At 43.0% G+C, this 15361-nt stretch overlaps 1 protein-coding gene across 4 annotated transcripts in view; it reads left to right on the forward strand.

Annotated features, from left to right (window-relative positions):
* The window catches only part of LOC143837727 (metabotropic glutamate receptor 3), a 75149-nt gene extending 66808 nt beyond the window's left edge, over positions 1 to 8341 (forward strand). For 2 of the 4 annotated variants that reach the window (XM_077337874.1, XM_077337876.1), the window contains one exon: positions 5133 to 5260. Coding sequence is in view for 2 of the 4 variants with exons in the window: in XM_077337872.1 (XP_077193987.1) it covers positions 5133 to 6199; positions 7208 to 7382; positions 7841 to 7914 (1316 nt within the window). In the remaining 2 variants the exon portion in view is untranslated. Of the gene's footprint in view, positions 1 to 5132; positions 6200 to 7207; positions 7383 to 7840 lie in introns of those variants that run through there. The other 2 variants (XM_077337872.1, XM_077337875.1) reach the window with 2 other exon arrangements.
* Positions 8342 to 15361: the final 7020 nt, after the last annotated feature.

Consider the following 15361-nt stretch of genomic DNA (forward strand, 5'->3'; position numbering starts at 1 on the left):
CTCTCTCTCTCTCTCTCTCTCTGCAGTAACTGAATGGGACAGGTGGGCTTTTGAATGTCTGGTCTCTAACTGTTTTGGTACCCAGGTCCTGATTTCAGTTTTGTTTGCCCCTTGTGGAAGCAAAACCCACAATATTTTGCTTTCACAGTGAATTTTCCTCATAGAATGCAACACTATTGCCACATCCATAAATTGGCATCACTGGTATCATGCGTATAAGCCATGCGTACCATAAATACAAACACCATATGAAGTGTGCATTTGTTTTTAAATGCCTGTACAATGCCAAGAGATCTTACAGACCCAACACCAAAAACGGAAGGAGCAGGAACACAAAAGTCATACACAAGATGGGGAACATTCACTTACCCCTAAAATGTACCTACCCAAAAGAATTGTTTTATTATTACTGATATTTCATTATTTGAAAATGTGAGTATGTTTAGTGTTAGCAGTAAGTGTAATGAAGAATACAAGCCTGACTGTGCTTTTTTAAAGAATGAGGTAGTTCTCCTCCTTCCTGTTCTGGGCAGTGCCTGCTCACAAAAGTCCCAAATTGTTCGGCAGGGGGGCATTGATCATGAAATCTAATTGATACATCAAAGCCATTTACAGGTCCCAGTGCTACGATTTCATGTATTTTATTGTATTTCTGACACACACCATGCTGCACTGTATATTCTTTGCTGCCATCTACTGGCATTTTAGCTACTGGCCTACAGCAGACAACTCATCCATTGCTTTCTCTTAGATAATCCCAGTTTAGCTCTTGACCAGTAGGAAAAGAACCTTCCTGGATCAGAGCAGGGATGCATCTCATCCAGCATTCTAATCCTCCAAAATGTCACTGTCCATATCTTCATCTCTATCCTCTGTTAATCCTCAGGAAAGGGAATGGGAATGGGGAGGCTGACTCCAGCCATTCATCTGGAGCCCCTCAGTGGATACTACCAAGCCCAGAACACCACCAAAACCTTTGTACATAATTGAACACTGAGAAGGTCAAGACTCCCAATTTCCCTTCTCAGACTTGAGGCCTTGCCTCTGGGTCTTCCACTGTCCTCCAAACCTCTGTTTCCTGTTTAGTGAAAGGGGGAGAGCTTGACTCACCTATTGCCTCTACCTAGTCCAATTAGCATTTGTATGAAAGCGAGCCAAGGTTCGTCTGGAGAGCAATTGGACTGACTTCTCCCTCCCTGACTGGTCTCTGCTCAAGAAAAAAACTGTTAAAACCCTCAACCCAAACCTCCACAGGGAAAATGCATTTCTTCTGATCTTCATACATCTTCATATATTTAAGCACAGTACAAAACTAGAAAGATGTTTCTTTGGATTTGGGGTAGCAACTGGCATAGAATAAAAAAAGATGTTGAACAGCAGAGGTGGTTTCCAATGTAATACTTTCCTTACAAGGAGAAATGAAGAAAATATTTGCAACATCAATGGATGTTAAGACACTGGTTTGCCCACCACTCTCTTGTCTATTCAGAAAGAATGGTTCAGACTTAGTAAAAATCATGGCTTCTCTCTCCAAGAACTAAGGTCAAGCTGACTGTAATTTCAAAGATAAGGAGATAGGAAGCTGACACAGGTGCTGGTTGAATGACTGGGCCTAGCAAGTCTCAGGGATAAAGAATCCAAGAGAGAGTTTGGCCTATCCATTTCATTAGCATGGAAACCCATGGGTGGGAGATGGTGATTGCTTGATTAATCCCTATACAGCTCCAGAGTATATGGTCGCATTAGGGTAACTTACTTGATTGGTTGGGTCACTTGATACAACTGATTGGTCAATTTGCATCATTTGATTTGATTGGTCAATTAGCATCATTTGCTATACATTTGATTGGTCAACTAGAATCATGACAATGGGGGTGGTTGGGCAGAAAGGAAAAATATTTTATTCTAGTTTTGCCCTTTGTTTGGATTATTATAACTTTGAAAGACTTCTTGATTCTGGGTGGGCCATGCTGACTAAAGCCCTTGTTTCAAACTTTTAAACTCTTTTGAAATCAGTCTTGCCAGGTAATATCTGGATTTAGAACTGATACTTGAAAGAGAAACTTTGGTAGGATATTTAGCTTTGTTATTTTATGCACATTGTTCACGTATTTCTGCACATTCCTTTCATACACTACTATAATTATATCTTGTGATGTTCGTGGGCTTGTGGACCTCAATCTGAATCCAGGACTTATTGTATTCCTTATTGGCTACAGCTCCCAAAATAATAGTTTTCTGGAACTCAACTTGCAAACATTCTCCCTTGCAGGACTGAATTCTTGAAGGCTAGAGACTCAGCCTCATAGCCTCCAGCTGGAGGGTTCATTAAGGGGACTGGCAGTAGCATTACCCTGGGGATATGAGGCTTCACGCCTCAGAACTTTGTGGTTTTGCCTTAGTCCAACTCATCACCCTTAAGGAGTCTTTTTAAAGTCTTTGACACTGGACTCTGGCTGTCATTTCATTCTCCAGGCTGCCTTAGTTCAAACACTGCTTTCTTCTAAATGCCAAACATTTTTGGAAGAAGAAAATAAAAACAGCAGAATAAAGGCAGTCCCCTTATTAGAGAGCTGTACTTGACTCAGGCGCCTTTCAATCAATCAGTCGTTTTTGTTTACATGAGCTATATGTAAACAAAAAAAAAACACCTTCCCCAGGATCTGGATTTATTTATTAAACTGATCTCAGCCTTTAGAATGTCCACCCACTGCTGGGCTGGCAGAGGCATGTTGGCAAAAAATGGGCAATCCCAACCTGGGCCCAAGCACAAGGTGTTTTTAACCTGCCAGTCACTTTCCCTGGCCTACATAGCAAGGGATGCTGAGAGAATCTGTTGTTCTGCGAGCCTCTCCTCATTCAGGTAAACACTAGGGTCAGGAGGGCTTGCCAACAACTCCAGCTGGGAGGCCCATTTGGGAAAACTCCCTCCATCCTGGGGTGCCTCACCATAGATCCCTAACTTTAAAAAAAGCCCACCAGGGTTGACAGTTCACCCACTCCTCATTCTCTTTTTCCAACATTGGTCAACAAGCCAAGGGTGAGGGTGGAGGATATGCTTCTAGGTAACACTGTAGAATTCCGTGTGAACGAGACCTTGGGGTACTTGTGGATTGTAAGCTAAACATGAGCAGGCAGTGTGATGCAGCGATAAAAAAGGCGAATGGCATCTTGGGCTGTATCAACAGGGGCATCACATCAAAATCACAAGATGTCATAGTCCCATTGTATACGGCACAGGTCAGACCACACCTGGAGTACTGTGTGCAGTTCTGGAGGCCTCACTTCAAAAAGGGCGTGGGTAAAAATGAAAGGGTACAGAGGAGAGCGACAAGGATGACCTGGGGCCAAGGGACCAAGCCCTAAGAAGATAGGTTGAAGGACTTGGGAACTTTCAGCCTGGAGAAAAGGAGGTTGAGAGGGGACATGATAGCCCTCTTTAAGTATTTGAAAGGTTGTCACTTGGAGGAGGGCAGGATGCTGTTCCCATTGGCTGCAGAGGAAAGGAAACTCAGTAATGGGTTTAAACTACAAGTACAACGATATAGGCTAGATATCAGGAAAAAATTTTTCACAGTCAGAGTAGTTCAGCAGTGGAATAGGCTGCCTAAGGAGGTGGTGAGCTCCCCCTCACTGGCAGTCTTCAAGCAAAGGTTGGATACACACTTTTCTTGGATGCTTTAAGGCTGCTTTGGGCTGATCCTGCATTGAGCAGGGGGTTGGACTAGATGGCCTGTATGGCCCCTTCCAACTCTATGATTCTGTGATTCTGGGTGAGGGGGGAAGGGATGGAGTTTTTTTAATGTAGTTTAGTGTTGGATTTTTTTCTATTGTAAAATATATTATTTGATTTTATTGCTGTGAACCAGCCTGTGCCCATATGGGAAGGGGCGATGAAAACACAAAACAATAATAACAACCACAGCAATATGATCCAGAAGTGACATCATCATGTTGGGCAATGCTCTAGCATTGCTCCAACATTCTATGATTAAATCATAGAGCCTGGAGAGAACGTTAGAGCGCTGGCCCTACAGGATAATGTCACTCCTGGTTACACCAGGCAACCCTAAAGCCCACACTGTTCTAAACACCTTCAGTAGGACCTAAATGGTTTTAACTAGAACAACTCCCCCCTGGCAAGGTGTCAAACTGTCCAAAAAATCTGTGCTTGGCCCCAATTCCTGCTTGGACCAGCTATCCTCACCCTGTCAAAGTACAGGAATGGCAGCCCCCAGCAGCAAGTGTTGCTTATAAGATCTCCCTGCTCCTTACTCTTAATTGATGGGGATCCCACTTTCTCACCATGCCCCTTCAAATTAAGCTCAGTGTCTTCCTTATTTGGAATAGGAGGGAGTAAAAAGAGCTCCCAGATATCTAGGGATGGGAGCAGAATGTGGGAAACTGCAATTTCCCCACACTAAAATCTCAGTTATGAGTTGCTAGGAAAATGCAATTCCCCCTCTTCCCCTCACTCTCTGACAAGAGCTGCTTTTATAGTAATGAGCCTTACGTACAGGGCTTTCTTAGATACACATGTCATGGGTGCCCATTGGATGATACCTGTGATCTTGAATCAAATCCTCTGCCACTTCCATGACAATTTTATTCCTGGTTGACAAGGTCTGATGGTGCAGGAAGGGCAGTCTCTGATCTTTCTCAGCCGTTTCCTTGACTTCATAAAGTGAGAGGTTTCTTGGCAAGAACAGATTGTGTGAATGCTGCGAACCCTAATCCCACTGCAACAAGCAGGCAGGCAGGCAGGGCAACCACCCTTTTCCATAGATTAGCAAGTCCCACATATTTTTTGCACAAAAATCTGAGACATCATTTGGCAAGGTACACCAGCCAGACGCCAAGTTCTCAACTGAGTCCCACCCCAGCCCCACACATTCAATGCCTGGGATCATGGAATTGCCCTGTAGGAGGAAGCCTCCTGACCTGTGGTCCAGGACTGATGTAGGAACAAGAAACCTGCTAGGGCCAGTTCTTTTAGGGTCAGTTTGGTAACATTACAATGGTAAGGATTAAATCAATGAACAGAATTCTATACTTGTTTTCTTATGACTATCAAAAAGAAAGAGAACGCATGAAGTAGCAACGTGACTTTTGTTCTTTGTTGTTGTTGGCAGCTCCATTCAGTTCTTCCAAATCTGCAGACAATATTGTCAAATTTGATGCTTATGGTGATGGGATTGGCCGGTATAACGTCTTCAACTTCCAGCGCAACAGAGACAAATACTCCTACCTAAAAGTTGGCCAATGGGCAGAGACTTTAATGCTTGACATAGACTCCATTAATTGGTCCAGAAGTCTTATTCCCATTTCCCAGTGCAGTGATCCCTGTGCACCCAATGAGATGAAGAACATGCAGCCAGGAGACGTCTGCTGTTGGATCTGCATCCCTTGTGAGCCGTTTGAGTACCTAGCAAATGAATCCACTTGCGTAGACTGTGGGCCTGGGCGGTGGCCTAGCACCGATCTTACCAGCTGTTATGACCTCTCAGAAGATTACATCAAGTGGGAAGATGCCTGGGCAATCGGACCAGTAACCATAGCATGCCTGGGCTTCGTTTGTACTTTCCTGGTTGTGGGGGTCTTTATTAAGCATAACAACACCCCCTTGGTCAAAGCTTCAGGTCGTGAACTGTGCTACATACTCCTCTTGGGAGTCTTCCTGTCCTACAGCATGACATTCCTTTTCATCGCCAAGCCTTCGCCAGCCATATGTACCTTGCGCCGCTTGGGCCTGGGTACCTCATTTGCTATTTGTTATGCTGCCCTGCTGACTAAAACAAACTGTATTGCCAGAATATTCGATGGCGTGAAGAACGGGGCTCAGAGGCCAAAGTTCATCAGCCCACGTTCTCAGGTTCTCATCTGCCTGAGCCTCATCATGGTGCAGATTGTGGTGGTGTCAGTGTGGCTGATTTTGGAGGCCCCAGGCACTCGGAGGTACACCCTCCCTGAGAAGCGACAGACTGTCATACTGAAGTGTAATGTCAAGGATTCTAGTATGTTGGTCTCCTTAACATATGATGTTATCCTCATAGTCTTATGCACTGTGTATGCCTTCAAAACAAGGAAGTGCCCAGAAAACTTCAATGAAGCCAAATTTATTGGTTTTACAATGTACACAACATGCATCATCTGGCTGGCTTTCCTCCCAATCTTTTATGTGACATCAAGTGACTACAGGGTAAGTCGTTGGCACCTCAGTACCCCTTAAATTGTTCCAAGAGTCCTCCTCCTGTGGGATACAAGCTGACTTCTCTTTGAGTGCTCTCGCAGATCCCAGTCTGAGATTTTTTCCATGCTACTGACACATCTCTAAGCATTTTTCTAAGAGAAAATGTACCAGCTGCATGTGAATGTTGGGTGAGCACAGACACTGGATATTTTTAAAATTAACACATTATGTGCTGCAAATCCCTGCCCCAGGGCACTTATGGTCTCTCATCACTTGATTCCATGATGGAATTATAACAGTTCCTACTTTGTATGCAGAAGGTCCTGGGTTAAATCTTTGCCTGTCTTGCAGCAGTTAAGGACAGAGGAGCACTGACAGAAAAATATTAGCAACCCTCCCTCGCCCCCCAAGAAATAACTGAAAGTTCCAAGGCTCTTCCCAGAATATCCCCTGTTTTAACAATACCTGCATAGACCAGCCTATGAATCTTGGCATAGAACAGGTTCCATCATAGGGCATGACCTGTTAAAGTATGATAGTAGTGGTGGGCATCAAACCAACTAGCTCAACAATATGACTTGCCAGAGACGGTGTTCTTTAATCCCCACTTACTGAGACACTATCTTGGTGGAGAGCCCTCTTGGTGTACTGGTTAAGAGCATTGGCTTCTAATCTGGCAAGACAGGTTTGATTCCCCATTCCTCCCCATGCAGCCAACTGGTGACCTTGGCCCAGACACAGTCCTGTTAGAGCTGTTTTCACTAATTAGTTCCAGTAGTGAAAAGTGGGGTATAAAAAACAGCTCTTCTTCATCTTTGCTTTGTGGGATCCTGCTGCAGACAGAGCACTTGGCTTTGGCCTGACCAAGCACAGCTCTTCTGTTCCTAACTGCCCAAGGGAAGAGCCCTTTTAAGAGCTCTGATAGTTGGTTGGTTGGTTTGGGGGTGATATCCAAAATGGCATCTCACACTTTTACTTTTCTGGTCATTTTATTTTGCAATGGTTCTCCCCACACAGGTTCAGACCACGACCATGTGCATCTCTGTAAGTCTAAGTGGCTTTGTCGTTCTGGGATGCTTGTTTGCTCCCAAAGTACACATTGTTGTCTTCCAGCCACAGAAGAATGTGGTCACTCACAGGCTGCATCTCAACAGATTTAGCATCAGTGGCATGGGAACCAACTATTCCCAAGGTAAGTAAAGACTTAAAGGCATTTGGTTATGACCGGCATAACCAACAACATCTGAAGGGCCCCTGCCCCCTGGCTGTTGCTTTGTTCAGTGCCCTGGCGACTTGCCGCTTTGTTAGATAACTTGAGTCTGAGGAGGTATGCATATTTTGATTAAAATAAATAAATAAATCCCAGCACACCAGTCAGTCTGCCAGTTGTATCTTCTTCCAAACATCCCTGTGCTAAAGATTCTTTGTTAGAAAACTCTCAAACTCTAGAACAACAGTCCCCAAACTCCCTCACTGTGAAATTATGATCGCTTGGAACCTGGCTTAAATTTGTTATACCGACTGCACCACGATCTGGTTAATTTGAAAATGTTTTGCTCATCATTGGAAGGCAGAGGGAAAACAATGGTTAAAAAACAACAACCCATTAAAGAAATCTTGCCATCGCTAATGAGGATTTTTCTCTTTCAGCCTCAGCTAATGTGTACGTCCCCACCGTCTGCAATGGAAGAGAAGTTGTGGATTCCACCACCTCCTCTCTCTGAGCACTCTGCTCATGGTCTCTTTGGGAGTTTTGCATAGTTCTTGTACAATGGGGAGAAAGCATTTTTTAAAAAAGAATGTCTAGCATTTTCTTTTCTAGAAACAGTGTAATAAATTATTTTTGAGGACTGTACAGTATATAGTGGTGTTCTTTTGAGAACAACTTTAGTGTTCCCTATGATTAGTAGTTCTAAGGGATGTGTGAATAGCCATGACCTCCACTTCCACCATGTTGACTCAGCAGCGAGGGAAGAGTTAGTTGCCATGTTAGGTGGCTTTCTTTCTAAGGGATTTTTGTAATTCTTTGTCGTAATTTACTTAAACTGCATTTTTATGTTGTATATTCTGGGTACGTTCTGTGCAACGGATGGTTTTCACTGCAGTATTAATTCAATATGCCAATAATAAAACCTGAAACATTTTCCAGCACGCTTGCTTGCTTGCTTTTCCTCCTTCAGTGTCCGCAGGAGTCATCAAAGAGGGTGGACTCGAGAACAGATAACAGAATAGTCACTCTTCTCCCTTGTTGCCTTTTTAAAAACATTCCTATAATAAGGCAAAATGAATCAGCTCACTGCAGTGAAAAGATTTGGGGGTAGCACATGTCAATTTTTATGTTGTTAATATTGTTTTTCATGTCAAACACACCGATTTCATTTCAATCAGCTGCCACTTGGGATTTGGTGCCACTTGGCACCAAAATGTCTTGTGGCGCTCAGCATAACATAACTTTTCAGCATCCATGTGGTGATACTGCTTGGCACACGTGCCATACCATGCCAAGCATGCTAGTCCATATTGTTCCCTTATATCCATGTGCAGTATTTCTCAGATAACATTTGCAAAGCTAAGTGCCAGGAGCCCTGCTCTACAGAAGGGCGCAGAGACCACAGAAATAGACAGTGTGTGCTGAGCTAATTGAGGAAGCTGCTTATGTCAGTTTTCATTCTCCTCTAAACACCCATTTCAAGGTGCTGGGGATGACCTATAAAACACAAAATGGCTGCAGTCTTAGTGTGGAATCCTGACTACAAAGTCTACCTGTGTGATTTTTGCTGATGTTCCTTACACAAAAGATATCCAACTGTGACCAACCTTTTCCAGGGATCTTCACACCCCCAGGAGCAGCAGTATTTCAGGCAGCAGTGGGGGAGGGAACAGGAAAGTCCATCTGTAGAAATTGTAGGCAGGATCCAGTGCCAAAAGTCCATCTTCACCCCTAGGTCCATCATCAACTTGAAGACTGACAAGAATCGCATCTATTAGTATACATTCTCGAAGACTGTCCCACAAACAGTGGTGTTTTCTATCATTGTTCAAGGACTCTATGACCTTCTGCCAAACATGAAATAAAACTTAAGAAAACTCATCTTTCTTAACTAATTTTGTTTGTCTGCAAACAGACTCTTTCATACTGCACAAATGCAAAAGTCCAGTCCAGAAAACCAACTAGAATGAGAGGAATGGGAAGGCGACTGCAAGCCGCTTTGAGCCTCCTTCGGGTAGGGAAAAGTGGCATATAAGAACCAACTCTTCTTCTTCTTCTTCTTCTTCTTCTTCTTCTTCTTCTTCTTCTTCTTCTTCTTCTTCTTATGTGATTTGTAGATGCCCATGCGTGCTCCAAGAGTGACAGGTGATTCAGCACTGAGAACAACTGAATGGAGGTTGAAGTAGAAAAAGGAACTCCTGAGCAGCTGCTGTTGTTTGTTTCCCAGTAGGGACTGATGAGAACTGAGTGAAAGGCAGAGGTCTTGCTGTAGCTGAATCAGGAATTCTTCACATTGCTCTCTTTCTGTCCACAAACCCCAGCATGATTGCATCATACTACAAACTGAATTTCCAGTAGTCCAGAAACTTATCCTCAACTAATCCTCATTTCTCCTTCTCCCAGGAATTCAAGCACTCTTCTGGATCCCCCATGAAAACACCCATTCACAGTGGGACTGTGCTAAGGAATTTTGTCATCCAAACAAGTTACTGCTTCCCCATCACTCATCCGTTATTTCCTGAAAACACAGCAGAGGTTTAAAAAAAAAAAAGATTCAGCTGAGCTTTCAAGCAGAGGAGCTGAACATTGGCTTGAAAAAATATTCCTAGCTCCCTGTTTCTGCCCCCCTCCCCAATTTACCAACAAGAAAACTCATTTCAGGTTTTAAGCATCCATGTAAAAGTACCTGATTTACATTTAGAACCAAGGCACTGAGGAAGAGATTTCAGAGAGGAAAAATCAGCAAATGGATCCGCAAATTATGTTTTACTGCAATTTCTCCATCTCAGTGACAACACACATAAGTATAAGATTAAACATTTTAAAGTGGCAGCAACCCATTTAGGATGTAGATAACTGTTTATTGTCTGAAATAAATGGCTACAGACTGTGGTTATTCATGGCAAGATAAGTAAATTCTGCAAATCCCCAGAGATGCTGTTTGCTAGATTCACATTTCCAGGATGGAGTCCTTCAGCCGTGCGACAAGTAAAACTGCTCCTGCCAAAATATTTCCTTTTGTGCAGCTTTTAAAGGTAAAGCCCCTGTCTCATCCACAAACCTGTTTTCTGGCTTTTTCTGTCAGTTTTAATTCTCAGCTTGTATAAGAGAATCATGGTCTCATTGGGAAACGATTTTCTACCACAAATGTCCTCTCTGGCCATAACAGACATGGACTTGGGTGAGTGGATCGGTGAACAGGTTTAGATTGAGTGAAGCAGAAGGTGCAAGTTGGGAGCGGACATATTGAACACCTCCACTTCCAGAAGCCCTGGCTGCTACTACCCACAAGTATGGCCAATCTGATTTCCAAAGCCTGTCTGTGTTTGTATGTCTTCTAGACCAGAGGTAGTCAACCTGTGGTCCTCCAGATGTCCATGGACTACAATTCCCATGAGCCCCTGCCAGCATTTGCTGGCAGGGGCTCATTGGAACTGTAGTCCATGGACATCAGGAGGACCACAGGTTGACTACCCTGTTCTAGACTGATGTAAAATATTTTTATTCAAAGCCCCTTTATGTGACCAAGGACAGGGAGGCATTAGAATAAGCTGTATACTGGGACCCATTCCTAACTATTGAGATGGGGTGGTTATGATAAATACTTGATTGGTGTAATAATTATTATTGATAGTAGCATCTTAGATTATATACATACACAGTTGTTGTTGTTGTTGTTGTTGTTGTTGTTGTTGTTGTTGTTGTTGTTATTATTATTGGATTTTTATACCATCTCTCCCATAATGGGCCTGAGGCAGTTTAGTCAACTAAAGGAAGTTTATAAGAACAACAATTTTTTAATGAATTAGTTTAATTTCTGATAGACTTATTTGTTAAAATATGGAGTCCAAACAACCCCTCTAACAAACTAAATCAGAAGTAGCAATATAGTAACAATATGGTTACATGTGATACAACAGGATATTCCAGCTGCACAACTGAAATTCAAGAAAATTTAGGACTGAATTTTTGGGAGAAATTTCTACATAAATTTGCTTGAAATCAATTTACAGAGGAGATTGATACATAATATTATCAAGTTCTCAGAATTTACTCTTCCATGCACCAAGTTTCACCAACCACTCAGAGAAACAACACAAAGTATAATCCATCATTCAATGAAAATTATAGTGTGTATGAATTCTGTCTTTGATATATAACTAGCTAAATCTAATTATGCTTTGCTATAGGTAGAGAACTGGACCTCAATCTGCCCGCTTCCAGTTCTTCCCCTTGGCCAAAGACCCATTTTATTAGTGTCCTCTATGCCAGTGGTCCCCAACCTTTTTATCACCGGGGACCACTCAACGCCTTTTACTGAGGCCCGGTGGGGGGGGTAGTTTACTCCTCTACTCTCAACCACTGCCCTAACGCTCTCTGATCGCTATGGTAATGTTTAAACATCCCTTCAAAATAAGATACAGACACGCCACAACAATGAACATAAGGAACATTTTATTTTCATGGAAATTTTAACTCATGACAATGACAAATCAATGGGAACCCTGAGCTTGTTTCTCTGCAACGAGATAGTCCCATCTGGGAGTGATGGGAGACAATGACACCCAAAGTGTGTTGTAAAGGGCCGGGGGGATGAAGTAAAGGGCCGGGGGGGGAGAAGGCGTCCTTCGGGGCCCACCTCCAATTAGTCGAAGGACCACATGTGGTCCACGGCCCACAGGTTGGGGATCGCTACTCTATGCTTTCTCCTGTATAAGATGAAACAAGCAAAGGGCTTCTGAGACAGGCAAAAGGGGTCTATAGAATGACACCAGTAGCAAACAAGGCATCATCTTATCAGGCATTACAGCTGCTCAGTTGTATTTGCTTTGGACTGGCCAGATGATATGAATACCATCAGGGTGGTTCTGTCCTGCTGTGATGATTACTCACATGGGAGAGAGGTTAGAGAGCCTTCTGACTCATTTCCTGTAGTGCAGTGGTTCCCAAACCTTTTCAGGATGCCACTTCCCACACACGCAAACACACACACACACACACATACATAAACATACTCCTCTTTCCTGGTCTTAGGTCTACTGAAAATTCAAAACACACTATATTGTCTGCACTTCTTTTTTTGTTGTTGTGCAGTGGCCATAGTTTTGTCTGGAAATACATATATAAGCTCTTTGTAAAAGCTGCTTTGGGTCTTCATTGGGGAGGAAGACAAGGAAAGAGAGAGAGAGACAAGCAAGCAATGGGAAATCCCGTGGTCTGGAGCAAGCAGGAGAAGGCTTTTCCAGCCTCCAAAAGATGGAAGGGCAGTCTGGGAAGAACAGTCTGAGGAGGAGGAGAAGCTCAGCAGGAATAGGATCCCATCCAGACCACCTTCTGAAAGAAGCTAAGCAAGGTTGGCCCTGGTCGGCACTGGGATGGAAAACCACCAAGGAAGTCCAGGGTTGCTACTACCCATAGATAGGCAATGGCAAGCCACCTTGGAACGTCTCTCACTAGGAAAATGCAGCCGCAGCAGGAAGAGTCAGACTGCTGCCCCCTATTGCCCCCAAATTCCTCACCACCACCGTGGATCATTCCACCACCTGCGGGAGGGGGTACTTCCCACTTTAGGAGCCCCTACTTTAGTGTGTGGGAAGGAGCCAATCAGTGGAGCCACAGTTTTTGACCCTTTAACCCTTAATCGAATCAAAAGCATGACCTCTTTAAAGATTGTTTACAGCAGCCCTTCTCAACTTTTTTAACATTGAGAAACTCCTGAAACATTCTTCAGGCTTTGAGAAACCACAGAGTTTGTGTGATTATGCAGAATTTTGCATAGCCATGTACATTTCCACCTGGGGTTCCTTCCCCTTCCCACCACCTCCAGGCCCATCATTAGCCATTTTGGTGGGGGGGGGGTCAACATGACCATATATGGTCATATCACCCGATAAATGTTTAACAGATTTTAAAAATATATTAAAAATTAATTTCCACCCATTCTGGAAACCCTTCCAGGGCTATCAAGAAACACCAGGGTCTCCCAAAACCCTCGCTGAGAAAGCAAAGATTAGAGACTAAGGTAACATGCAAATTTTCCACTGAAATAAACATTTAACAGAAAAGCCAATAAACCCATTGAGTTGTGTTAGATTTCAAGAGACACTATTGAACTACTTTTACCCTCTGCAAAGATGAAATCTCTTGCATTCAAATTTAATGGAAGCCTGATGTAAATGCCTCAATGAGATGAAAAGAGATTGACATAATAGCCCATATCATAGCCCAGGTTTTCAAGCCTTGTTGCTGTAAAGCAATGTTGAGTGAAGAACGATTGAAAATGACAGCCAAGCAACATATGGTGAATGCTGACAATTGAGCTTTTATTGGCAGCTATACTTTGCTTATTGAATTCTTGAAGGAAGCAAAGCATTCCTTTTCTGGTAAACTTTAAATTATCACAACCTTGCTCTTTTGGAAAAGGAGAGAGGAATAAGAAATGCACTAAAAAGACTATCTTTCAATAAGTTCATAATAGATCTGCCTGTTGACAGATGCCAAGACTATACTAACCCACAAAAGCTCCCCTATTCAGGTCACTGGACAGGGCAGCTCCATGTGCAGTTAGAGATGCATGTCACTGTGGTGGTGTCCATTGAACTAAATAGGGCAGCTTGCATCTTTTGGAGCTCCATTCTTACCAGCATAGCTCAAAATTGGATAAAATACATTTTTAATCCATTATAATAATTGGATGGTAGAAGCAATCACATTAGACCACTTCCTCCAAAGAATTAATATTATGAGTCAAAGGAAAGGAAAGGAAAAAGGAGAGGATGAAGAAGCCAGTTCCCAGCCAGTTCCCAACCAGGGAACTCCAGTGGGAGTTCTCTAAACAATTCTCTAACCTGCAGAATGCACACAAATGATTGGATTCATTTCTGTGCTGTAGGAAACAGATACCCTTAACTATAACACTGCACTGAGATTTAAGTTTTGATAATGGAGTTCAACATCTGCTTTAAATTGTTGTTGTTGTGGTTGTCGACCCATTGCGACCCCATGGACAATGATCCTCCAGACCTTCCTGTCCTCTGCCATTCCCCGGAGTCCATTTAAGTTTGCACCGACTGCTTCAGTGACTCCATCCAGCCACCTCATTTAAATAGTTAGCTATGCACAATTTGATTTGGGGAGAGCATTTCCTGGTTCCCTCTTGGCCCAGCAATGAAAAATTCACAGTTTTTCTGTATCGGGTCAAAACTGTCAAATCAAGAAATACATTATACATTATACAGGGGGCAAAAGGACTTGCAGACTTTTGCCCACCCTATTTCTGCTCCACATTAATAATAGCTAAAGAGCTTGCAGGGAGGTTCCAACCTAGATCTTGTCATCTGAATATGTGTCCAGTTCACCAACCCAGCAAGGGATTTGCTCTCATAAAACAGACTACACACATTGTAAGTTTGTTCATGCACGTTTGCTTAGCTGGATTGAACTAAATATCTTTTTGCCTATCATATGACTCACACAAATATATCATCTTCTTGAGTTGGATTGATTGACTAATGTGGAATTCAGGAGGAATTCATATTTTTTGTGAATCCTCCAGTGCATTTACTGGCTAGAGAATCTGGGCCTCCAAAGCCTTCAAACTCCCTTGCCAGACAGATATGAATGATTCCTAGTGCCAAAGTATTAGTATGGGCGGAGTAATTAAGATAGTCGCTTTTTAAAAGGATAGAACATTTCAATGCTCCAATGAAATCTCATTTAAATCTGAAGTATCCAGCACTTGCTCCAAGACTTAGGACCTTCTGGCAAGAAATACGCTTTCTTGAACTAGAAAAATCAAGGCGTGGAAGCTGAAAATTCTGTGAAGTGGCTCCATGCACCATGTGCATGGTGGTACTAGGACTGCTAGGCCACTGGGAAGGGAAGACTATCACCCATATATACAAGATCACAACAGGACTATTGATAAGATACGTATCTACAGAATAAATATTCACAGAAAT

Source organism: Paroedura picta, chromosome 5 (genome assembly GCF_049243985.1).
Source record: "Paroedura picta isolate Pp20150507F chromosome 5, Ppicta_v3.0, whole genome shotgun sequence".
NCBI lineage: Eukaryota > Metazoa > Chordata > Lepidosauria > Squamata > Gekkonidae > Paroedura > Paroedura picta.